A 26,881-nucleotide genomic window follows, 5' to 3' on the forward strand; every position below is an offset into this window, starting at 1 on the left:
CTTCCCAAGGCAGGATGAGCTCTAGGCTTTTAGCAAATGGCTCCCCTGTCCCTCAGGATGCTCATCCTGGTGGAATCCTTGTCCTTCTCCTGTTTCCCACTCCTTGTTTTGCTGCCTGATCTGGGCTCTTTGTCACAGCCTCAGCCCCCACACATGCAGAGGTGGCCCCAGCCTCATCTCCCAGTGCCCACCAGCATCTGCCCTGGCAATCAGCTGCCCCAAGCATCTCTAGCTGGGGGCTGAGAGCCTCTCTGAGGTGATAAATCACCCAGGTTGGAGTGTGGGGGAGGTTGGGATGCAGCCAAAACCCTGGGAGAGGAGGCGGGTTAGGGCTTCCCATGGCTCAGGGCCACAAGGCTGGGTGAGGGGAAGGGAATGGTCTGTGTGGAAGGGAAAGAAGCAGCCAAGAAAGGAGTGTTTGAGCTGTCACCTCCATCCCCAAGGATGGCAGGAAAGGCTCTCAGGGAGGGCTGAGACTCCACAAAACACCCTGTTAGATCTCCTCACCCCACATCTTCCACAGCCACATGGATGTGGGTGAAGGCACAAGGACATGCCATTCCCTTTTTATTTTTTTGGGGAGGGGGGAACAGAGGGAATCTTCTTTGGAGGAGTAGCCCCAGCTACTGTTTTGTTGTTTTTTTTTTCTGCACCTTATCTTGCCCTTTCCCCTTTGGGGCATTTTCTGGCTACTCTGTGTGTGGGGCAGGGCTGCTCCCTGCTCCCTCTGAACCCCAAAAAATTGCCTTAGGTGGGTTCTGCCATAAAGCCCCTTTGGGGACCAGCAGGACTTGAGTTTGAGTGTGTCTCCTGTTCCAAGGAGGGTCCTAATAATGTAGGAGGGTCCTAATGCTGTAGCTGCTTCACCCTGTGCTGGGGTGGGAGGTGGGGGTGTCACCCCCACACACCCCCTGAGTAACCCCAGAGGGGTGAGGATGGGCTGGAAGTTGGCTGAGGCACAGAACCCCTTCCCCAATTCCTGAACCCACAACTCTCAGCAAGCCCCCCCATGTTTTCCCCAGCTCCCCACAGCACCCTATAGGTCCCTATAGCTCCCCAGAACCCCCTGGCTCCCCATAGCTCCCACTTCTCCAGTAGTTTTCCCCCAACTGGTTTCCACATCTCCCCCAAGGCTTCCCACACCCCTTTGCCCACCCCCATCTCCATTTTCCTATCCCTCCCATGCTCAGGGAACCCTCTCACAACCCATGGGGTGCACCCACACGTGCTGTCCCCATGCTGGGGTGGGGCCCCACCCCTGCACCCCAATTTTCTGACCCAGGAGGGCTCAGAGGGTCCCCAAATCCCTTGTGCATCCCCATCCATGGGGGTCTGGAGGCTGTAAGAGTGGGCTTGAAGCATCCCAAAAAGGACAAGGTGCTCTCATAGGGCCCCTAAAATTACCAAAATTATCCCTGCTGGAAAATTTGGGGTATTACATCAATGAAACACGAGGTGTTAAAGAAATTTAAAGAGAAATTTAAAGAGAAATCCTGATTATTTTTTTTTTTCCTGCTTGGAACTGGGAGCATCAAAGCTGAGGAAGTGGGAGATCCTGTGTCCCAACTTCTTCCACTCCTTGGATATTGTCCTCCTGTGCTCATCACTGGTGAGGCCACACCTTGGGTGTTGTGTCCATGTTTGGGCACCTCAGGAGAAGGGAGAAACTCCCTGTTTGCTGCAGGGAATGCAAGAAAACTGGGGAAGGGTTTGGAGAAGAAATCTCATGGAGAATTAATTGGAGGAGCTGGGAGGAGCTGGGATTGTTCAGTTTGGGGAAGAGGAGGCTGAGGGGAGACCTCAGGGCTCTCCAACAACCTGAAAGGCCATTGGTGCTGGTGTCTTCTCCCAGGGGACAGAACAAGAGGGAATGGCTTGAAGCTGGTTTAGGTTGGACATTAGGAAAAAAAATATTCATGGAAAGAGGTCAGACCCTGGAATGGGAGGTGGTGGAGTCACCGTCCCTGGATGTGTTTGAGATGTGGTGCTGGGGGATATGGTTTAGGGGAGAATGTTGTAAGGTAGGGATGATGCTTGGACTCATCATCCCAAGGCTCTTTTCCAGCCTGAAAGATTCTATGATCCTAAAATAACCTCATTCCCTTTTTTTTCTCCCCAAAACCTCCCCCATCCTATCTCATCCGGGCCACAGATCTGACACTTCCTCAGTTTTACCTCAGGGCAGGTGGGACACGTTGGGACATGAAATGGAGGAAATCAACCCCCTGACTCACACCTGTGGGGTGAGGTTACCCCTTCCCTCAGGCTTTTTTTTTGGGATTCCTCCTCCCCGTGCAGGGGAGGAGGCGTCGAGGCGGATTTTTTGGGGGTGATGCTGGGGTCAGGAATGGCAGCTGCCCGCCCCGGGGTGTGGAGCTGTCACACCAGCTTGAGGGACACCCATTAACGTCATCATCACACGCGTCGCTGTCACCTCCGCCGATGCTGTCACCTCCATCCTGCAGCCGGGGAAACTGAGGCACGGGGGAAATGCTTGGTGGCAGCGTCACACCGGAAAGCCAGCACGGTGACTCGTGTTGTGAGACCTACGTGCCACTAGGGGAGGGTTGAGTTTCTATGGTGGCTCCCCATCCCCTCCAGGTGACATCTGCCACCCCACCTTGACGTGTGACACCTCCACTCCCCGTCCCCAAACCCCCGCCGGGGGTGGTCTCGAACCTGCGGCCCCTCCATGACTTCCCCACCCCTTTCGCTGCCTGCCCTCCCCCTCCCCCCCCTCCGCACTACAACTCCCAGCGTGCCACGGGGCGGGGCGGGACCGCCGCTGACGTTCCCCCGGCTCGACCAATAGGAACGCTGCGGGGTGGTGATGTCACAGCGGGTGACGTCAGGGGTCCAGAGAGAGGCTCCGGCAGAGGCGACCGGAGCGGGGCTCGCGGCTGAGGGAGCGCGAGGCAGCGCGGGGGGGGGGGCCCGGGGCGGCGGCGACAGCACCGGAGGAGGAGGAGGAGGAGGAGGGCGGCGATAGCGGCGACAGCGTCGGCGACAGCGGCGATAACGACGGCGTCGTCGGCGGGGGGGGGGTCCCAGCGGCTAAGGAGCCCGGCACCCCCCCGCTCCCTTCGGTACCGGGTTTCCCCGGTCGAACGGCGGCGGCGGCGGCGCTGACAGCCCGCCCGGAGCACCGGGGGCGGCCGAGGCCACCATGTCCTCCCCCAGCCCGGGCAAGAGGCGGATGGACACCGACGTGGTCAAGCTGTATCCTTCCCGCACCCCTTTTCTCCCTCCCCCTTCCTTCCCTTAACCCCCCCCCACCCCCCTTTTCCCAACCTTCCCGGGCCCCGGAGGCCTCCTCGGCCGGGCCTGCACCGGGGTGGGGGACACCGGAGCCCCTCCTCCTGTGTCTGTGTCCCCCCCCCAAGCTCCCGGACGGCGGCAGCGCTTCTCTCCGAGGCCAGGCCTAGGCCTCTCCCCAGAGCTGGCGATCGGACCTCCTCCCCCAGCCCTCCCGAGGGGCCCCCCCTTTACTGAGGGGGAGGCCTCACCCGCCCCTTCCCTTATTTTTTTGGGGGGTTTAAACCCCTCTGTGGCCTGACAGCCCCCAGCTGGGGTGCCCTAGGGGTGTCCCTGCTGGGTTTGCCCCCACCCCCCAGGGTGAAGCCCTCCTCCCCAGCTTGGGTGCCCCCCCCCCCCCAACTTTCCCTGCCCTGGCCTGCGGCCCAGCTGCTGAGGGCGGATGAGGAAAGGGGGGAGCAGCTCCAGCAGCCACAGCCCAAAGAAAGGCTTTTGTGGTGTTTATTATTATTTACTGCCCTCTTTTAGCCTGTGTTTCACGAAGCTTCTGCTCCTAAGCTTAGGGATTTAATTTTGGGGAGGGGGGGGAACTGGAGGACCCCATGGAGATCAGAGAGGGGAGGTGGGCAAAGGGCTCAGGGCCTGCAGCCCATCTTGCAAGAGTTCCCGTTTATGTAACGCTCCAGGTTGGGCTTTATTATTTTTATTTCCCCCCCCCCCACACCCTCCTTTCCCCTCCCACCTTCTGCGATAGACCTGTTTATATGTATTTTTTTTCCCCCCTCCTTATTTATATTCTTTCCTGAGTGGCAAAATCCTTTTTCCTCTCTGTCTGGAGCGTAGGTGGTGTTGAAAAATATCCTTGGGAATTTGGTTTTAGGATTGTTTTTATTAATAGGGTGGGTTTTTTTGTTGTTGTTGTTTGTTTACAAGGTGCCGAGGAGGGGTAGAAATGACAAGAGGGGCTGAAATATTTTTTTTTGGCTGTTGACTGAACCTGTCTGACCCTAAGAAGGACTTGGGGTCTGGTGGCTCGGACTTGGCAGTGTTGAGGGGTCGAGCAATGGGTCTGATTTAGTTCCCAGAGAGAGATAAACAAACTTACTTGGATTTTGAGTGTTTTTTTGGAGCTGGGAAGGGGGGGGGAAGGAGGGAGGAGCAACACAGCTCTTGTTTGTGGTGTGAAGGGTGGCTTATCGAAGGAAACTTCTGTTTTGACGTTCAGCCTCGCTCGTTTCTCTCTACAAAGCTGCTCTTCGGATATATATATATATATATTTTTTTTTTTTTTGCCTTGTTTTTAAGCAAATAGGAAATGACTACCGATCATGCTTGAATCCGAGCTATTTTTATCCAAAGGGAGGGGGGGTGGGTTTAAAGTTACACACACGTCCTACTCTGCCGAACGCCAATTACGATCGATGCTTAAATCGCACCGGGAGGAGGGGTTGGGAATTCCAGCTGTTTATTTAGCACGGGGGAGGTAAAATAACATTAAAAAAAAAAAATAAAAATCTGTCTTCAGGATAGCCTGGAGAGAGAGGTTGGGGCCAGAGAGGCCCAAACCTGATCCCACTGCTGCTCTCCTTTCCCCTCCCCCTCTCTCTCTTTATTTTTTTTTCTCCCCTTTTTTTGTTCGGTTTGTAGCCAGCATCTCCAGCCACCGCTGCATTTTAGGAGACAAAGAGCAGGTTTTCCTGAAGTGGCTTCTCTCTCTTTCTAGCAGCAGCCAGGCCGGGCAGGGGTAGGTAGAAAGCCCCAAATATCTGACATTCCTCCCGACGCTGGGTGCTTTAATCTCGGCCCTTTCTTTCCCCCTCCCCTGACAAAAGAAAACCCAAAGCTTTTCTCACAAGAGAAGCTCCTGCTTATCCTCGCCTTCCTCGGGTGTTTTGAGGGCTCGAGGGTTAGAGCAGTCGGACAACAAACTTAGGAAGTTGGATGTGTCAGATGACTCCTCACCACTCCTCCCTTCCCCAGTCCTCTTTTTTTTTTTTTTTGGTTTTTTTTTTTGTTGTTTGCCTGCTTGCCCGGGGTGAGCACAGCTCGCTAGGCCCAAGCTCCCGAGATGCTTCCCTGGGGAATCTTTTCCTCTCTCTGGAAGCTGAAATAAGGGGGAGAAATCTACTCAGAGACTTTTTAAGAGGCAAAGAGAAAGGGGGAGGGGGGGGGGGTCTTGGTGGTGACCCAAGGGGCTCCCATCTGAAGGAATGTACTTGAAGGCTTCTCCTCCCTGGGGCTCCAGGGTTTTTGTTGTTGCGTTGGGTTGTGGCTCGTGTTGGTTTTTTTGTTTTTTTTTTTCCCCTCCTCTTCCCCCTTTTGCTGCCATTTTCATTCCGGTTTCCCTTCTCGGGTGGAGAATAATGGCAGGGATTTATGGCCTGCCAAGAGCTACCTTTTTGAGCAGGGAGGAGGGGGAAACGATGGGCAGGGGGAATAAACCCCACTGCCTTTTCCTCCTGCTCTGACAGGTTTGGGAGCCGAGTGGGGTCCTTTGATTATTCTGCTTTTTCAATCCTAACACGTCCGTGTCCTTTTGTAGATGCTTCTTTGTGAGCAGGGAAGGGGAGAGGTTGCTGGGTTCTCCATGGGGGGGGGGAGTTAGGAAAGGGGGGGGGGAGCTCTTGTCTGTGTTAAACTGATGTTTAATAATTGCCTGGCCCATTCTGTGCTGAAACTCTGACTCACTCATTGTTTCTCTCAACCTTGTGCAGGGCCTGCAGTGGGGAGCCACGCTGCTACCCCTTCCCTCTTTTGTTTTGCTTTAGTTTGGGGGGGCTGCTCCTAAAGTTTCCTGGATGAGTTGGGGGGTGCACTAACACATTTTTGCTCCGTGCCCCCCAAAAAGCACCTCGGGACCTTCAACCTGGGGTTATCCCGTGGCTCTGAGAGTGCTGGAGCTCAAATCCTCTGCCCAGGTAGCTCCCCCCACCCTGCTTTACAGGGTGTGGGAATTGTCAGGGGGAGAGGAGGAGGAGGGGGGTGTGGGGATCCCATTCTTGGGGTTTTTTTGGTTTTTTTTTTTTTTTTCCCCCCTTCAGGGAGCTGCCGGCCTTGGAGCGGTGTTTGCAAGGCAAGAGGCTTGGGGCAGAGCTCGCAACTCCGCGGATTGGCTGCTCTGTTACTACCCGGAAACCGGGACCAGGGCGGAGCAAGACGGCAGCTGATGGGGTGCCCCAGCCAGCGTGTTTACACCCATGGGGAAGGAAGCACCCTGACACCCTCCCATCCCCCCCATCCCTTAAGCCTGTCGGGCTTTTTTTGCCTTTTTTTTTTTTTATTTTTATTTTTTTTTTTTAGCGATTCACAGCTGAGGTTTATTGTTCTGCAGCGGGTGCTGCTCCCGGGTGAGCTGTTTGCAGCCTCCCCGTCCTTTGGCTGGGAGTTTTTCTCTTGCACTGATTTCTTTTCCTCCTTTTGTGGGTAGATGCTGCTGGCTGGCTGGGTTGTAGTCCCCGAGCTCTATTTTTAAGCATTTGGAGATGGAATTAGGGAAGTGTCACCCTGTTCCCTGCACGGAAAGAATTATAAATAGTGCCCAGCTCGCTTTGAATCTCCCTGTTCTGACCAGTTTACAGACTTGCACGTTTGGAACACACGTTGGAGCTCCCCAGGGGGAGTGTAACACACAGCAGTGTTGCACTCCCTTCTAATTTTAGGCTTGTCCTGAGTCAAGGAGAATAAAGGTACAAAGCTCCTTAGTTTACCCACTGAGTTATTTTGTAATCACAAAACTCCCCCTGTTTGCTCCGCCGAGGCAAAGGGTAGGACAACAGTTTACATTTGGGGTGAATTCCCTTTTTTTCTATTTTTTTTTTTTTTTTTTTTAATGTTCATTCTAGCCTTCCACTGCACTTATCATCCTACTTGAACACCTTCCAAGAGTGGCATTGAGCAATAGGACCATCACGTGGCTTTGTTCTCTTTGGCCTGTCCCCAGGGGGAAGAGCATGTGTGTGCTGGAATGCCTTGTTTTGGTAGGGTTTGGTGGTGGTTTGTTGTTGTTGGGTTGGGTTTTTTTTTTTTTGTGTGTGTGTGTTTGTTCAGTTGCTTTTGTTGTCCATGGTTGTTTGTTTAGTATTTAATTGTTTTTTTTTTAATGAAAGATGGACATTTCTGGAAAACTTTTACGAGTCAGAAGATGAATTTTCAAAATGTCACACTCTGCTTCTTGCTGCTCTACTTCTGGGGCTCTGTTTTAATGAGGTCTCCAGGGAAGAGGGTAATGGCCTGGTGGTACTTCAAACCTCACAAAAGCCATGGAGATGGCCCCATTTCAGAACTGGGAGAGCCCTCCCCTGCTTCCCTCCCACCCCAAAAAACCAAAAAGCAGCAGAAATGCTGGCACAGGTGGTGGCTTATAAATAAAACCAGTTAAAAAGTGCTCAGGATATGTAGTCCTACCTGCCTTGAGGAGAAGCAGGAATCCACAGAACCTTCTGCTAAAACCAAGCATAAGGGGGAAAAAAAAAATTAATCATCTTTATTGCCTAAATGGCAACTTTCAGGGGTGTCATCCTGCTGCTTTTAGAGCTGAGTTGTGGTGTCTTTGCTGGCGGGTGGATTTTTGGTGTGGTTTTGTTTTGTTTTTTCTGGGCTTTTGGCTGGAACTGGAAGTTCACTCTTCCATTGTTGCCTTGTCAGTTTTGATGGTGGAGGGTATTGAAGCTCAGGGCTTGTTGAGCAGACCTGAAAGCTCCCTGCACCTGCTTAATCATGTAATTGCACTGGTCATTGAGATGAAAACTGGAGAATATGAATTTGGTTAAGACTGCTTGGAGCAAGAGTGCCTGTTGTAGCTTGACATCCCGGCCCTGTTTAAAGAAAAAAAAAAAAAAACTTTGTGGATTGCTCTGCCTTGGGGTAATTTTAACTCTTTTTTTTTTTTTTCTCCACCTCCTTCCCCAGGCTCAGGGTGGTGATTTGGGTATTCTGAATTGTATGGCAGTTGTCTTCAGGATTTGCTTTACAGCACCCGCTTCTTAAGGACTAAACTTGGCATTAGGTTGCTAAATGCTGATTTAAACAAATTGTGGAGGCTGTTTCTTTGTAGCAACAGTTTGTTGGGGTGTTTTTTTTTTTAAAAAAGAAAAGAATAAAGCGCAAGCAGAATTTCAGTCAGACAAGCGGCTTGGCTCGTAAAATGGTGCCCCTGCTCTCCTTTCTTGTTGCTGTGGCTAGGAAAGGGCTGTGCTTGGTATTTCTTTTTTTTATTTTTTTTTCTTTTTAAGTGAAGCTGTGCTGCTGTTGAGGCAGACTTGGCTTTTGTAGTAGGTGATTTGTTTTGAAGTGTCATCACCAGGATCTTACAATCCCGGCGAGCGCTTGGGACCGCGGCTCGCTGAGCGCACTCCCACGTGTTCAACATCTCATGGCAGCAGCAGCAGCCAATAATCACATCAGCTTTGAGCATGGCTGTGAATCCTGCAAACCCTGTAAAAGTCTTAATATGTAGGATTGAGCAGAAGATGCCCCCCAATGAGGCTCTGCATCGTTTCGTTTGCAAGGGAACTACTGCGTTTAATCTGTAAGTACAGCGTGCTTTTCGTCCTGGTTATTGCTGTGCACTGGCTTTAAGGTTGTGTTCTTTATTATTATTGTTATTTTAAATAAAAAACAAACTCCTTGAAAGCTTGGAAGCAAAGCCTTGAGGTTGCTGGATGCTTGCTTTGTTCACACCTGAGTGGCAGGCAGAAGGAGCTGCCCCATGTTGTGCTGCTGCCGCCTTCTTGGGGAAAGCAGAGGTGTTGTCTTACTTTGTTTTCAGGAGAATTAATTAATTGCTTCTTCAAATACGTGCTTAATTGCTCTCTTGCTTTGTTGCCTACCTGTTGTACTTGGAGCAGGTCGAGCAGACTGTTAATCAGGAAGCCAAGGGAGTGAATCCTTCAAGGCACGCAGTGCCTCCTTTGGAGGGTTGGGCTTGCGTGGAGCTCACACCTCACTGCTGGGTCTTCTGGGGGAAGGTGGTGGGGGCTCTCTCCGAGGTTTGCTGCGTCCCTGAGAATGCCAACAGCAAGGGGGAGATGCCTGAGGACAAGGAGAGGTTGCCTGAGGGCAGAGCTAGGGGTTGGCAGTCCTGAATTCCTCCCCAAGGGGCAGCTCAGACTGTCCATTTTCATCCCATTCTGGAGCCCTCTGTGCTTCCCTGTCTCCTTTTTGCAAGTAAAAAACTAAGGAGTGCTTAAATTAAGAGTCCTGACAGATTTCCTCCTCAGCTGCTTCCTTATTTTTCTTCTTGGAGCAAGGTGAAGCAGGAGGAATGAGGCTGTTAGGAAGGGAAGGGTCCATCTGAAATCACCCCAGCAGAGAGCAATTCCTGGTTGCAGTATAACTTGATGTTCTCAGCCCCTGTTGGCACTTGGTGCCCTTCTTAAACCATCATTGAATGGGAGTCATAACCAGGATAAACATGTACATAACAGGTTGTTGTTAGGGCAGGAAGAGTGCCTGGAGTTAAAGCTACAGCTTCCCATGTGCTGTGGCTTTCCCAGCCAAATAGCTGGGACAGTTTTACTGTCTGCTTAAATTAAAGGTGATGAGATGCTGAGGGAGAGGTGTCTGAATTGTTTTTATTTTGCTCTCCTGCCATTCTGGACATTTTTCTGGCTGCAAAGATGAGAGATTCCTGAATAACATTTATATTTTATTACTTTTTTCATACTGCATGTGAATTACATACACGGGTGTGAGTATAGGAGTGCAGCATTTCATTGTGTGTCTGACTGTCCACATTCAGCTCCCCTCCTTTCACTCTCTCCCTTTTCCCTGTGGATTTTGTCCATGTATTTCTGGAATAATGAACACAGAGCATTGCTCTTTGTTTTTCTTCACCAAAAACAGAGCTCGCATGACCGAAGAATCATCCGACCTTCCCACCTCCAGCTTCTACCCTGTCATGCAGCCTCTGTGCCTGTCTATTCCAACAGGCAGCTTGTGGATGAACTGCCCTCCCCCTTAGAAATCCCCCCCCCTGTGATGGATCCCTCCCAAATCCCAGGAAAAAATTCCTCTGAGTTATTTTGATTGCTGGCAGAACCATGCAATTCTCCCTCTTTTTTTTTTTTTTTTCCCAGCCCCCCCTTTAATATTTATTCTTTTTTTTTTTTTTTTCCACCTTCTGGGATGGGCAGAATTGTTTGTTCTTTGAGGCTGCTACACTTGGAATACTCAGCAGAGCTCATTTATTCATTGTTCAGCCCATTCTGCTCCATCTTTGCCAGGTTCTTCCCTCTCCTGTCCCAGCTCAGTCCCTTCAGCCTTGTGACTGCTCACCTCTCAACACTATGTCCTCATCTTCTGTCTCCATCTTTTTCCAGTTCCTCAGCCTCTCTGATAACAATCTGTCTGAGATTGAGGGTGGATTTAGTCTCCTGGAAAAAGGTGATTTCTCTGCCTCTTGGGTTTGTGTGGCATTAATGATTCCCTGCAAACCGGGGCTGGATTCAGGACCTGAGATACTATTTTTTTTATTATTTTTCTCTTTTTGTTACTATTGCTGCTTCCAAGAGCTGTCCTCTAGTCTTAAATCATTTGACTTATTCCCCTGAGCAAATTGATTCAGCCTTCCAAGAGATGCCAAATCACTCACAGTCCATTTTCTGGGCATTAGGTGTTTTAAATCAGATGGAGGGGGGGGGTGGGTCTGCCCGTATCTTTTTTTAAACTGAGGTGGTGGTTTCTCAGCTTAATCCCTTTTCAACTGCAAATTACAGAGCAGGCCTTTCTATTCTGCATCCTGCACCCACTGGAAAGCACAAGGAGGTGGTGTAGACTCCTGAATATTAGAGACCTCATGTGAGGAAGGGATTTTTAGGAAAGCCATTTTTGATGTTTTTTTACGGAGGGTCAAACGCTGCTTTCCAGAAATGGTTGCTCATTTTGCTGGTGCCTGCTTTCCTTGGACTAAATAAACGCTGGGAGAAAGAAGCATAAAATATTTTCTTTGAGGCTGTACAAATAGAGAATTTGGGTGGATTATTCTGAAATGTTTTGCACTCTCTGGCTGTAGCTGGCGAAAAACGAACGTTTTAAATTTGCGTCGAATGTTTTCATGAGGAAAAGTCTGCCTTTACCACAGTTGCTGCCCTTTAGGGGAGAGCTGAACCCCGGAGGCATTTGTCATCCCTTGTGAAAGGTTGAGGTTAAAAGCTGAGGGTTGATTGTTAGATAAATTTTGCATTATTTCCAAATTCCAGTGGGCTTTTCACCTGGCCTTGAGCGCTGGCTCTTGGCGTGAGCGCGGTGGTGAGGGACCTGAGATGTAAATTATAGATGTGCAAATCATTGCTGCCTTCCCCACTGCCTGGGTAACTCTCAGTGTAACAGCTGATTGTTTCTAGTCACTCGTCTGTGGACCTTTTATAATGACTGCACGGGGACAGGCTCTGTCCAGAGTGAAGGAGAGGGGGATGAGGTGGTGCTTTGCATAATGAATGAATGGTATTGAGAGAGGGTGAATAGTGTCCAGGCTTGCTTTCTCCTGGCCCTGGAGCAAGGTATGACATTGAAAGGTGAATTTAAGTGTCTTTGCACCAGAGAGTCCCTGGCAATCTGTAAAAACAGAGGTTTTTTGACTAAAAATTTGATTTTTAGGATCGGATGCGTCCACAGTTATCCCTCCAAAAGGCACAAATCAGTGTGTGGTGCTGAAGCTGTCTGGTGTGTCCCTGCTTAACCTCTGGCATGGTAGATAAATAGCTGCAAAGTTGAAGAGATTGATAAATTATTAACTTAAGCACTTCAGCATTTCTTGCTGGGCTGTCTTGCTTTGTTTTGTCTTGAGAGTGGCAGGGCCAGGCGAGCTGTGAGGGGACACGAGGACTCTGCTGAGACACCCAGCAGCAAAGAGCAGAAACCCAGGTTGTCTGCTGAGGTCTCAGTGATGTTCAGAAATCATTTTGTTCTTCAAGGTGTCTCTAGATCTAAATGCTATTTTTAAGCTGTGCTGGGAAGCTGTAGTTTAGCTTTTGATCACCAGTGTGGACGTGGTTGAAGACTCATCTTGGTTTTAGGGGCAAATGCAGCTGCTCCTCTAAGTCTTGCTCAATAGAGCATGAATGCTTTGAAGCCAGATATTTTTATTTTTTATTTTTTTAGCTTGAAAAGAAGCAGGTTTGATTTTCAAGGCCAGGTTGGATGAGGCCTTGAGCACCCTGGGCTGGTGGGAGTTGTCCCCTGTGCAGGGGGGTTGGAAGTGGATGAGCTTTAAGGCTCCTTCCAACCCAAACCATTCTGTGTTTCTATGATTAGCTGTTACATTTTGAGACAGAGACTGTTGGGTTTTTTTTATTTTATTTCAAACCTGGTGTTAGCCTCAGGAGAGCTGCCCTGAGGAGGATCCTGGTGCTTTTGAAACCTGAAGGAACACAATCTGGCATGGAGTTAGTGAGAGATGCAATCCCAAGCTTCCCTTTGTGGCCCAGCTGCTCCACAGCTGGTTCTTTCAGGGAAAGCTTTGTGTCCTGGATATTTCTTATGGGGAACATCAAAGAGCCCTTTTATTTTTATTTTTTTTTTAGGGGTGGGGAAAGGTTTTTTCCCCTTGATGATACATTCAATTCAAGCTTCATCAGGGCAAGCTGGTGGCAGCTAATTCTCTCTTACCCTCCCTGCTGAAGGCAAATGAAACCAGTTACAGGTTTCTTCCACCTAATACCATTAATTCAACCTCCCCCCCTTAAATCTTCAAAGCCAGCACAGCTCAGTAGGAATGCAGGGCAGAGTGCTGGCTTCACAGAGCAGCAAGGCAAGTTTTAAACCCAGCAGTAGCTGGGCTGCTTTCATGCTGAGCTCATGTTCTGGTGATGGGCAGCAGCTCTTCAGGGCAGTGCAACGTGAGGCTTCAAGGTTGTTGAAGGTGTTGACTTCATGCTTGGCCCTGGCTCTGCTTGGGAAAGTCTGACATGGCATGGACTGATTCCTGCAAAAAAAAAAAAAAAAAAAAAAATAGTTTGGGTGATGGCTTTGCTTGCTTTAATCTTCTAATTTGAATGGCAGGATTGTAAAGCAAGCAAGGCTGAGATCAAGAGTCAACCCTTCTAGGAGTGAAACAGTCTGGAAATGTCAAATCTAACTGTGATGTGACTCAGCATGGTTATACTGACTTACTCCTCAGTGCTACCAGAGCCACCTCTTACTTTGTTTTGGTTTTTTGTTTTGTTTTGTTTTTTTTCCTGTTTTCTTTTAAGGCTTTCAACCTGCCACTGTGTTGGTTGTGAAAGGAGGGAAAATCAGGAAGCTGACTGGTGTTTTAAATCAGTGTTTTGTTGAGCAGGCCTGGCACTGGAGGTAACTTAATACTCCTGGCCTAGGGAAAGAATCTGTGCATGGTTGTTGGGGTAAGCTCAGATCCCAGGAGGAGAATGTGGCTTTGGGAGACTCAGGGAGACAACAGTGTTGAAAAGTTGAGATGTCAGAAATCAGATCCCTGTAACTTGGTACCAATATTCCTTGAAAGGGAAGGTATGTGAGGAGGTGTTAACTCAGCCTCCTCCTGGAGGATTGGAGTGGCTCTGGGTGAGCTTACAGCTGGTGGTGTTTTCTGCTTCCTTAAAAAGTTGTGGCCACCACCATGAACTCCCAAGGTCTTGGATTTAGGCAGACTCTGGCATGCTTGTGACTGCTGAGAGAGTTGTAAACCAGGGCTAATCCAGGTGGTTTGGGGGTTTCTTTATTACTTCATGGTGTCTGCCATATTTCCTTCAGGTTGCTGTTGGCAGTGTGAGCAGAAGGTTGCCCTGAAAAAAGGTAAATTGAAATACTTGCCTTGTTTAGGTCAAGAAGGAGGAGATTTCATCAGTAAATAGCCATGCTCCTGCTGACTGCACAGGAGGCAGAAGTGTGGCAAAAGTTTTACATGTTGAGAAGAGCCACAGCTGGGGCAAGAGAGTCTCCAAACACTGGTTGTGGTTAAGTACAAAGAAGAAATACCCCCCTCTGGTTTCTGCAAATCATTTAAACTTAAATTTCTCCAGTATAAGACTGAGCCTTGCATCTTGCCAGATGAAACAAAAAATACTGCAAAACTGAAATGATGGCAATAATGGCCTGGTAATATTAAGCCCTTGCACCCAGGAAATGTTTTGCATTTAAAAGCATGTGCAGATGCTCTGAGAGAAGTAAGAAACTTTGCAGACCCACTGAAATGAACTTGATGTGCAGCCCTGCAAGGCTTATTGACCACTGGACAATTAAACCAGCTGCCCATCCCCTGTTGCTGAACTCAATTTTTGCAGATTTAGGGTACAGATTGTTCAGGGCAGGGGAGGGGGGGTTGGTGTTTGATTCTCAGTTGGAGCTTGAGGATTAGGTTCTTGCCTTGGGATTTGGAGCAATCAGATGGCAACTTGGGAGCTCCTTACCCTGAGCTGCTTCACATCAGTTCCTACAGACACGTGTTGATTTCTGCAGATCCTCAGGTGTGCTCCCTTGCCTCACTTTTATAGTGACTTCTGCTTGCCAGAATCTTTGCTTTTTAAATGTCATTCTCTAGAGGAAGAAAAAAAAAAACCCATTACTTCAGCGTGGTGCATCAGAAAAAGATTTCAGAGTGAAACAAAGATTTGCTTGTTGTGCCTGTTTAGTCATGCTAAGAAATACATTTTGTGGGGTTATTGGCAGTGTGGGGATTTGAGGCTGTCATACAAAGGTGCCTTGAGAGAGCCCAGGTGCTGCTGGTGCCTCTTCTCAAAGCTGTGCATGTGGATTCAGGGCATTATTGTGCTGTTTTCCTCTGTTAGTTTTTCTCTGGAGTTGGTTGCCTGAGTGAGGATCCTGTGTGAGAGCAGCTTAAGTTGCAGCAGGCTGATCTGAGTCTGAATCAGCATTTCTTGTCTTTTTAGAGGCAAAATTTTTAGTTGTCTGCTGATGAATGTTGGTGTTTGATGTCCTTTCCTTTTTCTGGCCTTCAGTTTACCCATTTGCAAGGTGAACCAGGATTCCTCAGGGTCAGGAGTTGCATTGTGTGGTGGTTTTTTTTTTTTTTAGAAGAGTTTTGGAATATGTTACAGCCCAGTAGTGAGGGAGACCTCCAGTTGTTTTCTGTGCTTCTCAGTGGCTTCCAGACTCAGAGGTTTCTTTGCTGCTACCTGAAGCTCAGTGTAATTAGGCCACTTCAGGATATTCTGTGTGCAGCTCTCTCTTCCCTGTATCCTGCAGACTTGGAAAGCTCAAAAAAGTGATTCTTAAGATAAGTAAACTTCATAATCTTCAGTAGACTGTGGTTTATTTCCAGTAGCAGTTGGACATCTGTTGCTGAGGACCCAGGTGTGCAGTGCCACAGTGTGAAGGAGCTTTTGCTCCTTTTGCAAGGGGCTTCAAACAGCAGAAAAAACCCTGAAAGGAAAGCAGGTTCTGAGCTGGCAGTCATCTGCTTCTGAGAGTAAGTGCTCCTTGCCTTGCACTGCTGTTAAGTTTTCTCTTTCTTGTTTCCTTTAGCATAAAATAATTTCTTACCAAGAGCATCTCAAACACCTGGGCAGAAAACCATTCCCCTGATTCCTCAGCAGGATAAAGGGTGGACCAGAAGCTGAGGCCTTTGGCTCAGTCAAAGCTGTTGTTTATAGGCATGAATCAGTAACTCCTTTTTGCTGTTTGGCTCTCCTGAAGTCACCCAAAAAGCACCAGGACTTTTGCAGTGTTTTTCTCTGAGGAACTGAATGGAGCTGACCAGGCTGCCACATACATCACAGAAACCCACATCAACTGGTTTTAGGTCATTACCAGCCTGGACTAAATTTAGCTTGTGAGCCAGAAGTGTGAGGCTTTGTTTTCCAGTCCCTGTTTCTGGGCTGTCTGCTTGGGCTGTGCCCTACAACCTGCTGAAGATCATAGAATCCTAGAATTGTCCCTTTGGAAGAGACTCAACTTGGTGCCTTGTCTTCAACAGGAGTGGGCTGCTGAGAATTTTACCCCTGCTCTTGGCAGCTCTTTGTCTTGTCCTCCTGCAGGAGAGCAAAAAAAAGTCCTTCCAGCCAGGATCTCAAAGCTTTTCAAACTCAGGGTGCTCCAAATCAGGGGCTGCCTTCACCCATGTCCAACCAGCATCCAAGCTGCTCCTGGTTGGAAGAGAAGGTGGCCCAGCTCCTTCTAGGATGCCCAAGGGAACTGTCATGTCTTCTTTGAACTAGGTTGAGCCTCTTTTGCCAGGCTGAGACTTCATAGAATCCTAGAATCCTAGAACTGGCTGGGTTGGAAGGGACCTCAGAGCTCATCAAGTCCAACCCTTGATCCACTCCCACTGCAGTTCCCAGCCCATGGCACTGAGTGCCACATCCAGGCTCTTTGGAAATATCTCCAGGGATGGAGAATCCACCCCTTCCCTGGGCAGCCCATTCCAATGCCTGAGCACCCTCTCCAGAAAGAAATTCTTTCTCATGTCCAACCTAAACCTCCCCTGGCACAACTTGAGACCTCTTGTGCCCTCTTGTCTTGCTGAGAGTTGCCTGGGAAAAGAGCCCAACCCCCCCCTGGCTCCAACCTCCTTTCAGGGAGTTGGAGAGAGTGATGAGGTCTCCCCTGAGCCTCCTCTTCTCCAGCCTCAACACCCCCAGCTCCCTCAGCCTCTCCTCAGAGGATCTGTGCTGGATCCCTTCACCAGCCCAGCTGCCTAGATGAGGGGTGAAAGCCCTGGTTGCTTTTTCCTCTTTTCACTTGCACAGAGCAGGGACACTGCTGAGGTTTGTTTGCAAAATTTCTGAATAACACCTTGGGATGCAGAGATGGAAGAGCACAAGTGGTTTGCTGAACTAGTAACAGGACATGGAGCTTCTCACCCCACAAGTCCCAGGCTTGAGACCCTTCTGGTGGTTCCAGCTGACCAAGAGAAGCAGCCTGTCCAGTTTTTTTTGTTGTCCATGTGTTTGTTGGCTGCCTCCATAGCCCAAGAGCTGTGGGTTGCTGCCAGAGATCTGTAGTGGTTTGGGGATGGGAACATCTCACTCTTGGAGCAAAGGGGGAAGAGCTTGTGCCATCTCAAGTAGAGAAATGTTCCTCCTGCTTTTCTTTCAAGCCCCACATCTCTGTTAAAATCGTCAAGATGGCAAGAGATGAATAAAAGGGGGGAAAAAATTACTCACTCTGACAGTACAAGGGAAAATTTCAAGGCTGCTGGGAGCAGTCTGCTGGTTTGGCAGTGCCAAGCTGTCCTTTTATTTTAATAACTTCCTCAGTTGTCTCAGGATTGTGTTTATTTGCAGTAGCACTCTGTTGAGTTGGGATTTTTCTCTGGTTTAGTAATATCATCACCCAAAATGCCTTTAAGCATGTCAAGTCTGCTTAATTCTGATTTACTAAAGAAGGCAATGATAAATGGGTGCCTTTGAAACCTCTTGCTGGGGCTGCTGGAGGTCACCTGTAATTCAGAGCATCTGGTGGAGGTCAGCACTTGGCTTTTTTGTTCTGGAGCTTTTTTCGTGGGGGTGTTTTGCAGCTCATCTCTGAAAGAGGAGGTACTTCAAACCTGGTGAGAAAAATCCCCCTTTTCAGGCAGCTTGCACCTGCTAAGGACTCAGCTCTATTAATTAGTTTGTAGTGCAGTTGCAGGAGTGTTCCTTTGACCCTTCTGAAATGGGGATCCAAACAGCTGATGTCAAGGAATCTTCTGTTGGAGCTGAATTTAACTAATTATAAGGAAGTGCTGCCTTCCCTCTCCAAAGCTTAATAACCCAGTCTAAAAGCTGGGAAGAGCAGTGGCCTAACAACAGCATTTATATTGAGATTTGGCTTCTGTTATGATGATTTATGCAAAACCTGATGACAGAGTTCAGTTTTGAAATTGACTGCTTGCTTTTTTTTTTTTTTTTTTTTTTTTTTTTAAATCCACATAACAGATTTCAGGTCTTGTTTAATCCTGTAAGAAACCTTGAGGTGAGAGCTCTTCCTGCAGCTCTCAGAAATCCATGGACATAAAGGCTGATCTGTAAAACTCCCCTGGGCTCTGTCTTTGGAACTGATGTGCCTCTCTTTAGAGAGTTGAGGGGGATAATGCAGCTTGAGCAGATGTGCCACAGCTGCTGCTTCTTGGGTCAGAAAGGAAAGGGCTGAGTGATAAACTCCTTCCTCTGTCCTGCTCCCCCTCTCAGGGTGGACTTGTCACTAATGCTGGGTAGGAAGTTTTAAAGCTTCAAAACACCAGGTTATGAGACCATCTCCCAAACCCTTCCAGGGGAATTTCCCAGTCTCTCTCCAGCCCTTCCATCTGGATGGCCCTGAGGTTGTTTCAGAGGAAGCTGCCTGGCCACAGTAATGAGGACTACATGTTCCTGTGTCTCAGCAACACCCTCTGTGCTGTTCTGCTGGTCAGGTTATTTAAAACAAAACAAAACAAAACACAACCTTAGGGTTTTTTTGTTGTGTTTTTTTTTCCCTTCCTCTGATTGTGGTGGTGTTGCTTGGGCCAGGGTGGCTTTATTGAACCCCTTCCCCTGAGATGGGACTTTTGTGTGCAGAGGCACAGTCACAGACTTGGGGAAAGCTGCAGTGCTTAAGGAATAGCCTGGATGACTTTTTTTTTTTCCCTTTTTGGTGCAGCTGCTGAGTGAAGGCCCTGTCCTCTAAGCCTGGAAACCTTTAAAAAAAACCCCAAACCAAAGGTATTTGCCATGACTGAATGGTGAGGGCAGCCTCTGTTCTGGGCACTGCTGCCATCCCAGCTCTGCCTGGCTGGGGTTTTGTTGGTGTCTGGCAAGCTTGGACCTCCTGGTGCATTCCCCCTTCCAGACAAAGACCCAAATTCTTAGTGAGGCTCCTTCCTTGGCAGCCTTGTGCAGTGTCCCTCTCCTTTCCAGCACACAAGGATGCTGGGGTGGGGATTGTTATTCATCCCAAGTGTGGCTATTTCATCTCTTCCTCTCCAGCACAATGGATCTTTATTACCTGAAGCTTCAGGAATATCCTGGGCGGTGCTTAATCCATTGGGAAAAGCCAAAAAAAAAAAAAAACAAACCCTCACACCCTGGGTTTGAGCAGTTGAGACTTTGGAAAAGTGGTTTTTGAACTTGTTGCTGCAGAAGCTGATGGGAGGAAGTGGCTGCAAGAGGAACTGCTGAGCCAAAGAGAAGCACAAGCCTGATTTCTTCAATTCCCAGAGCTGACAAAGAGGGGAATTTTGCTCCAGGTGGTTTGGAGATGAGCTGACACCAGTGAGTTTGCAGTTCAAAGAGTTTGTGGCTTGATGGATGGGAAACAGCACCTATCAACCCTCTGCCTTGCCTTGGAATTGGGTGTCTCCTGGTGTTTTCTGGAGACAGACAGGCAAGGAGGAAGCTGACCTGACCTGGGAGTAGGTAGAAAGCTGAGTGATAGAGCCCTTAATCTAAACAAAACCTTTCAGTACAGGTGGGCTGAGGAAAATAAAGCTGAGGCAAAACCTCTCACCTCGTGCATCTCATCAGTTTACAGCCAGCATGGGGATGTTGGATCCATTCAGGGGATCTGCTGGGGAAGCAGAGGATAAGCTGCAGTGCCCCATTGCTCTTGTGACACAGGGAGAATAAAGGGGGTAATTAATTTAACAGCCATGAGAGTGGCTTGTGGGGTTTTGTTGGGCATTTGTGTGCAGGTAGGAAGTTCCTTTTCTTTGAGCAAAACTAAGCAGCAGTTTCCTGGTAGGTGTTTAGTGTTTTCATATTGCAGTGAGCTAGAAAGAAGAAAAACCAGGGTGTAGAGTTAGAGAATTGTTTTGGTAGGAAAAGACCTTTAAGATGGTCAAGTCCAACCATTAACCTGACTCTACCAAGTCTGGTGTTAAACCATGTCCCTAAGTATTTGGTTTGTTTGTTGTGAGTATCCAAGGTCTGAAAAGTGCTTTCTCTTAAATCACTTCTTGGTTGCTTTGTTTTAGTTTGTTTTGTTTTTTTCTTTTTAACTGCTTTGTTTTGGGAGAAAACCAAGCATGGGCTGCTGGAAACTGTGGTCTTGGTTGTCATAACTTTGCTGGTTCTGTGATTCAGAGATAGAGTGAAGTGGTCTCTCTGTTCTTCAGGTCGTTTTTTCAGGTTTAAAACACCAACCAACCAAACACAAACAAACCCCAGCGTTGTGTTTAAAATCCTTTCTGAGCTGTTCCTTTAACACATTGTTCCTGAGGTGCCTTTTCACAAAGCTGAGGAGCAGAGAAGCAAATCTGATCCCTCCAGAAGTCCTGGCAGGCATCCTTGGTGTAGCACAGAGGAGAGGACAAAGCTGATCCTTGTAGTTTTGACCTATAAAAGAATCACAGAGTGGCTGAGGTGGGAAGGGAGCTCAGAGCTCATCTCCTCCAAGCTCCATGCCCAGGGACACCTCTCATCCAGCCCAGGTTGCTCCAAGCCTCATCCAACCTGGCCTTGAACACCTCCAGGGAGGGGGCAGCCACAGCTTCCATGGGCAACTTGTCCCATGGTCTCACTACCCTCAAATTAAAGAATTTCTTCCTACTGTCCAACCTCAATCTCCCTAAATCTCATCTTGCCCCATGAGCTGTAGCTTAAAGTTCATTTGAAACTCTGAAATAAAAGAGCCTGAGGGTTGATTGAGTCCTCTCAGCAGTCATGTGGTGTAGGTTTAGTCACAATTCTGTGGAACACAGCAGTGCTTGGAAAGATAAAGAAAGGTCTTGAATTCTTGCCATGTTGAAAGGTTTGAGTTGTAGGATGTTCCTAGAGGGCTGAGGAGGGAAGGGAGCTCAGAGCTCATCTCCTCCAAGCTCCATGCCCAGGGACACCTCTCATCCAGCTCCAAGCCTCATCCAACCTGGCCTTGAACACAAGAAGGCTCAAGGGACAATGGGGACACCTGAGGGGAGGCAGAGAACATCTCTCAGTCCCCAAATCCTCCAGGACCTTCACTGCCAGGCAGACAGGACCATGAGGATGTCCCCAAGCTGGGTGTGGGTTTGAGCTGCAGGAGTTTAAATTACATCCTTCTGCTCAAGTGTCACAACACTGAAGAATTTGTGGAGTTTGTCCACACTAAATTAAGGAATCTGCAACTCATCCAGCCCAGGTTGCTCCAAGCCTCATCCAACCTGGCCTTGAACACCTCCAGGGAGGGGGCAGCCACAACTTCTCTGGGCAATCTGTTCCAGAGTCTCAGCACCCTCCTCCTGAAGAACTTCTTCCTAAGCTCCAGGCTGAACCTCTTCTCCTGCACTTTCAAACCATTTCCCCTTCTCCTAGCACTGGACACTCTTCTGAAAAGTCCCTCTGCAGCCTTCCTGGAGGTTCCTACCAAGGCACAAAGGCATCCTGCCTCCTCAGGTGTGTCCTTTTGGGCTGTGGCTGCTGGCTCCACAGCACTTGTTGCTGCCATCCTTTTGTTGCTGCTGTATCAGGGCAAACCCCTTTGCATAGGCAAGAGGTGGAGAGCCCCAAGGGCCATCCTCATCCTGATGGTTTTCCACCTGCTAATTAATGAACTGCTCTGTGCCTTGAATCTAAGGCTCAAAAGAAGGGCAGAATTTCACTTGTTCTTGAAAAACAACCAAACCAAACCACATGTTTCTAATAAAGTGGTTTGAAAGGAAAAGAAATCCACAGGTGCTTTGGGGTATGATCTGCCCTGAAACAAACACCTGGTAGAGCTTTGTGGGTTCCTTCAGCTTGGGCTGGTGCAAGCAAGTGGTGGGAAGCCTGGACTGAAGCCACACAGTTACTTTTCCCTTGTGTTGCTGAGGTCAAGGGAATTGTACTAATCTCCAGCTTAATTTCTAAATGCAGGTTCCTTTTATTTCTTCCACCCATGCTATAGAAATACAAGTTGTTTTAAAACAAAATGTTTTAAAGCTCTGATGACAGGCAAGTAATAACCCTTCTCCAGGAGGCTCAGAAATGCAGCTTCTGGCTGAAGTATTGTGTAACAAACCAATGTCAATTTCTGCCCTCTTCTTCAGAGAGAGAAATCATTTCTAAAATGTCTTTAAGAGACTTCATTGCTGTGGTGCTTGGTATGGAAAACACCCAGCTGAGTGGCAGTTCCCTGCTAGGATTTGTGATACTAAGCACATAAGCTCAGGATGTTAATTGTTGTTGAATGCTTCAAGGTGAAGAAGCTTCATGAGGACCTGGGCTGCTTAATTTTCCCTGTCCACTTCAGTGCTTGCTCTGGATTCTCAACCTTGCTCTCCCTGTTTAAGCCCAGCTTGCTAGAGCTGGCATTTCAAACTGTGGTTGCCATCACAATTTGAAGACTGGGGTTTACAAAATCCTTTAAAAAAAAAAAAAATAGCACAGGTGTGACCTCAGGCAGCAAGAAATTCATCATTAAGTGTTTCCACATGTTCTTGTATGTCCTGGTGTAGAGTTGGGGAGGAACTCTGCAAAGGAGGATTTGGGGGGGGGGGGGGGGTGTGGTGGCCCAGAAGCTCAAGGTGAGCCCTCAGTGTGTGCTGACAGCCCAGAAACCAAGCAGGTCCTGGGCTGCATCCAAAGAAGCAGAGACAGAAAGTCAAGGGAGGGGATTCTCCCCCTCTGCTCTGCTCTGCTGAGACCCCACCTGGAGCTCTGTGTCCAGTTGTGGAGTCCCCAAGAGCAGAAGGACACAGAGCTCCTGGAAGGTGTCCAGAGCAGAGCCACTCAAATGCTCAGAGGGCTGAGCAGCTCCCTGGGAAGCCAGGCTGAGGGATTGGGGTTGTTCAGCCTGGAGAAGAGGAGGCTCCCAGGTGAGCTTAGAGCAACCTTCCAATATCTGAAGGGGCTCCAAGAAAGCTGGGGGAGGGCTTTGGACACGGGGGGGTAGGGAGAGGAGAAGGGAAATGGGTTAAAACTTGGAGAGAAAGGGGAGATTGAGGTTGGAGATGGGGAGGAAATTGTTGAATTTGAGGGTGGGGAGAGCCTGGCCCAGGTTGTCCAAGGAAGTTGTGGCTGCCCCATCCCTGGCAGTGTCTCAGGTCAGGTTGGATGGGGCTTGGAGCCCCCTGGGCTGGTGGGAGGTGTCCCTGCCCATGCAGGGGTTGGGACTGGATGAGCTTTGAGGTCCCTTCCAACCCAACCCATTCTGGGATTCTGTGATTCACTTCCAGGTCCTGGCACCACCTAATTGCAGTTTCATTCCTGGTTTTCATTTTGCCCACTTTAGATGGCAAAATCTTGCTCACCTCCTTCTTTTACAAATTGATTCTTTAAAATTTGGGAGTTTGTTGTGCAGGGAGGTTGTGGCTGCCCCATCCCTGGCAGTGTCTCAGGTCAGGTTGGATGGGGCTTGGAGCCCCCTGGGCTGGTGGGAGGTGTCCCTGCCCATGCAGGGGGTTGGGACTGGATGAGCTTTGGGGTCCCTTCCAACCCAAACCAGTCTGGGAGAACAACACCATTCTGTAGCTGCCAGCTCAGAACTTTTGCTGGAAGAGGTGCTTACAGAGCAGCTCTGCCTTTTATCTCTGCTCTGATGTTTCAGCTCCTCTGCTTCAGCTCTCAGTTTATAGCAGAGGTCAGCAAGGCCCCAGCTCTCTTCCCCAGATCTGGTTTTTAAAGCAAGTGGAGGCAGTGCAGCTGAGGAGGTGCCTCACAGCTATCTTTCCAGTCCTGTTGCCAAACCCTTTTGTACTTCTTAGAAAGGCAGCTCCAGCAAGTAACCATCTTGCTCTCATCACATCTGCTTATCACATGGACCAGTTCTTGGGGTGTTGCCAGGGTTTGGGTTTGGTGTTTTTTTTTTTTTTTTTTTTGGTGGTTTTTTTTTTTTTTTTTTATGCTAACCCAGCACTTCCTGGTGAGTCTCACCTCTGCTGTTCCTGTACACACACACACACAAAAAAAAAAGAGACAAAAAAAATCCCACTGAATTGTGTTCCTGGCAGGCCATGGGGAGTTGTCATTATATTTTATCCTGATTTCCAAGGGAGCAGAATCCCTGAGAGGACTTTAAAGTGTCTCCTCCCCCCTCAGTGTTTTCATAGCTCACGTTTGAGTTTGTGGGAAGCCTCTTTGGGAGTGGACTTGGGGATTTTTGCTGAAGAGACATCATGGGGTAAAGTGTTTTATTAAAGCAGTTCTCAGGATTCCCATGTTTAACACTTTCTCAGCTCAGTGTTATGATGGAGCTGGAGCTGCTGCAGCATCTCAGCACCCCCTGGACTCAGCATCTCTTGCAGGCAGGAAAAGATCCTGGTAAAGGAGAGCAGAGAGGATGGGGACTCTGCTTCTAGCTGCTCTGTGCCAAACCATCCTAAAGTTAAGTTTATGTTCAACACAATATATCTGGGAATTTATCAGAATGAAAAGATTTGCTTTGATGCTTCTTTCTTCACCCACAGGGTGCTGAGACATCTCATACAAACAATAATATTAGAAAGGTTGGACCAGATGATCCTTTAGGTCCCTTCCAACCTGACAATCTGTGATTCTACCATGAAACTCTTTGTCTTGTTTAAAATCCAGAACCTGAAATACTTCTGGAGTTTCACCTAAGTAAAAACTCCTGCTGGAGCTCAGCTGCTGCCCTCCTCTGCAGCTCTCTGACTACAAGCCTGTCACATCCCAAGGGCTGTGGGCTTTTATGTCCTTGCTGCTGAGGTGGCCTGAGGTTCTTGCAGTTTCTAAGAGACTGTGTAGGCTTTGTGGACTAAAAAGCATTTTAGTAAAGTCTAAACAAACCTAAAACCATCTTCACTTCAGGGGAAAAAGCCCCATCTGAAAACAATCTGTGTCTTTGGGAAGTCTGAATTGGTGAAGTGATCCAACACATGAAGCATTTTGTTTTTAACAGACCTGGTACCTTCTTGTAAAATGTGGGATGGGGCCCAGCCCCCCCTCTCCTCCCCATGCAGTTAAATCTCAGGTTTGGTGTCAGGTCTCACACACCTTTGGGGTCACACTCTCAATTCTGTGGTTTTACAGCTACAGTTTCTCTTCCAGCAGTGTTCTGGCAAATCTTGAACCCTCCCAAAGAGGAACTCATACTCAGCACAACTGGAACCAGGAATGGTTGTGTTTTCTCCTTCTGTGATTCTCTTCTAGGTCCTGGCACCACCTAATTGCAGTTTCATTCCTGGTTTTCATTTTGCCCACTTTAGATGGCAAAATCTTGCTCACCTCCTTCTTTTACAAGAAGGAGGTTTCACTTAAAAAGCACTTGAAATTTCTCCCTTGTTTGACAAGTTTGTTATTTGTCTGTTAACCACTCCTTCCCACCCCTGTGTACAATCACCATGGCAACAAACTTCTCCTGGAAGCTGCAACAATGCAAATATTTTATCTAGTGGTTCAGCTTAGAGACAGATGTATGGCCCTGGAAACCACTGCTGCTGTCATCTTCAGTGCTTCTGGATCTGCCTCTCTTTTCCCCTGTGACTGACTCCAAATGCCAGCGTGGTGAATTCTGTGGCTTCTGGCTCAGGGGTTGTCTGAGAGTGCAAAATTCCTGATTATTCCCACCTTCCTCATGCCAGGTGAGCAGCTTGTGTCAAGCTCCCCTGGGAGGACCAAGCACCAGGGAAATTGTATCTTGAGGACCTTTTCACCTCTCTGGTTGTCCCACAGAAGCTCAGGACCTCGTGCCCCCGTGTCATGGTTCTGTATTTTGTCTTCTTTGCTACTCAATCCTGAAATCACACAGTCTTCTCCAGCTGGGATCCACTTAAGGAGTTTGCTAATCACCAGTTCCTTATCATTACAGACTGATTGCACTTAGACACCTGAGAAACCAAGAGAATTTTCTTTTACTGGGATTCAAAGAATTCCTGTGCTTGGTCAAGGGTTGGGACAGACTGCCCAGGGAAGTGATGAAGTCCCCATCCCTGGAGGTGTTCAAAAAGCAGTGTAAAGGTGGCAACCTGGGGACGTGGTGTAGTGGGCATGGGGGTGGTGGGTTGAAGGTTGGGCTTGATGATCTTAGAGGTCTTTTCCAACCTTAGTGATTCCATGATTTTGTTGTGTTCCATGTATCAGTTAAGCTGTCTTGTTCCCCACTCCATTCCCTTCCATCAACTCCAGTTTCGTGTTTAAAAATCTCACGAGAAGAAGCTGGCAGCTTCTTCTCAACTTCACTAAACCACCTCCCTGACTTTTTTGAGCAGCACCTCAGCAACCCTTGGAGCAGGTCACAATTTTAGATGGTTTCAAGCCATTTCTGTCTCACTTCTCCTCCTGGACCTGACCAGCACCGCGTGTTGCACCGAAACGCCGTCATTTCACAAGCAAAACTCCACCACGATGCAAATCAGAGGTTGTCCCTCTGAGCTTGGGTCTGTTCTCATCCTGAATTGTGCTTGACTGCTGCTAGGTAGTTAAATGAGGACCTGGTGCTGGGTGGGTGTTGTGTTCTTTGCCTGTAAATGCAAATTATTTGCACAGCAAATCGGCACCACAGAGCCGGAGTTTGGAGGCTCTCGTTACCTCCTGTCAAAATGACACTGGTTGTGTTGCCATCTAAGCTGACTGGCAAGGAGCTCTTGGATCCACTGCTGCAATTAAGTGGTGATCCATCCAGTGGAAGCAGTTTCAAATCAGTTTATTCCCATCTGGCTTCTCTAGGCAAAAAAAAAAAAAAAAAAGTGTCCGCTGACTCTTCCAAATGAGTTGAAACTTCTCGAGGGAACAGAGCTGGGGGGGGCAGTGAATTAATTGGTTTCCTGAAGGAAAAGGGCAGCATTGTTCCATCCAGCTTGGTATGAGATGTACCTTGTTGTCTTTTCAGGGTGGTTCCTTTCACT

The 26,881-nt window shown here is 48.5% G+C and overlaps 1 protein-coding gene across 1 annotated transcript in view; it reads left to right on the forward strand.

The window, feature by feature from the left end:
• Positions 1–2,863: 2,863 nt before the first annotated feature.
• The window catches only part of UBE2H (ubiquitin conjugating enzyme E2 H), a 66,772-nt gene continuing 42,754 nt past the window's right edge, over positions 2,864–26,881 (forward strand). Inside the window, exon 1 of the mRNA XM_071734277.1 lies at positions 2,864–3,219. Within this exon, the coding sequence (XP_071590378.1) occupies positions 3,167–3,219 (53 nt within the window). The 5' untranslated portion in view covers positions 2,864–3,166. The remainder of the gene's footprint in view (positions 3,220–26,881) is intronic.

This window comes from Heliangelus exortis, chromosome 1 (assembly GCF_036169615.1).
Source record: "Heliangelus exortis chromosome 1, bHelExo1.hap1, whole genome shotgun sequence".
NCBI classification, from domain to species: Eukaryota; Metazoa; Chordata; class Aves; order Apodiformes; family Trochilidae; genus Heliangelus; species Heliangelus exortis.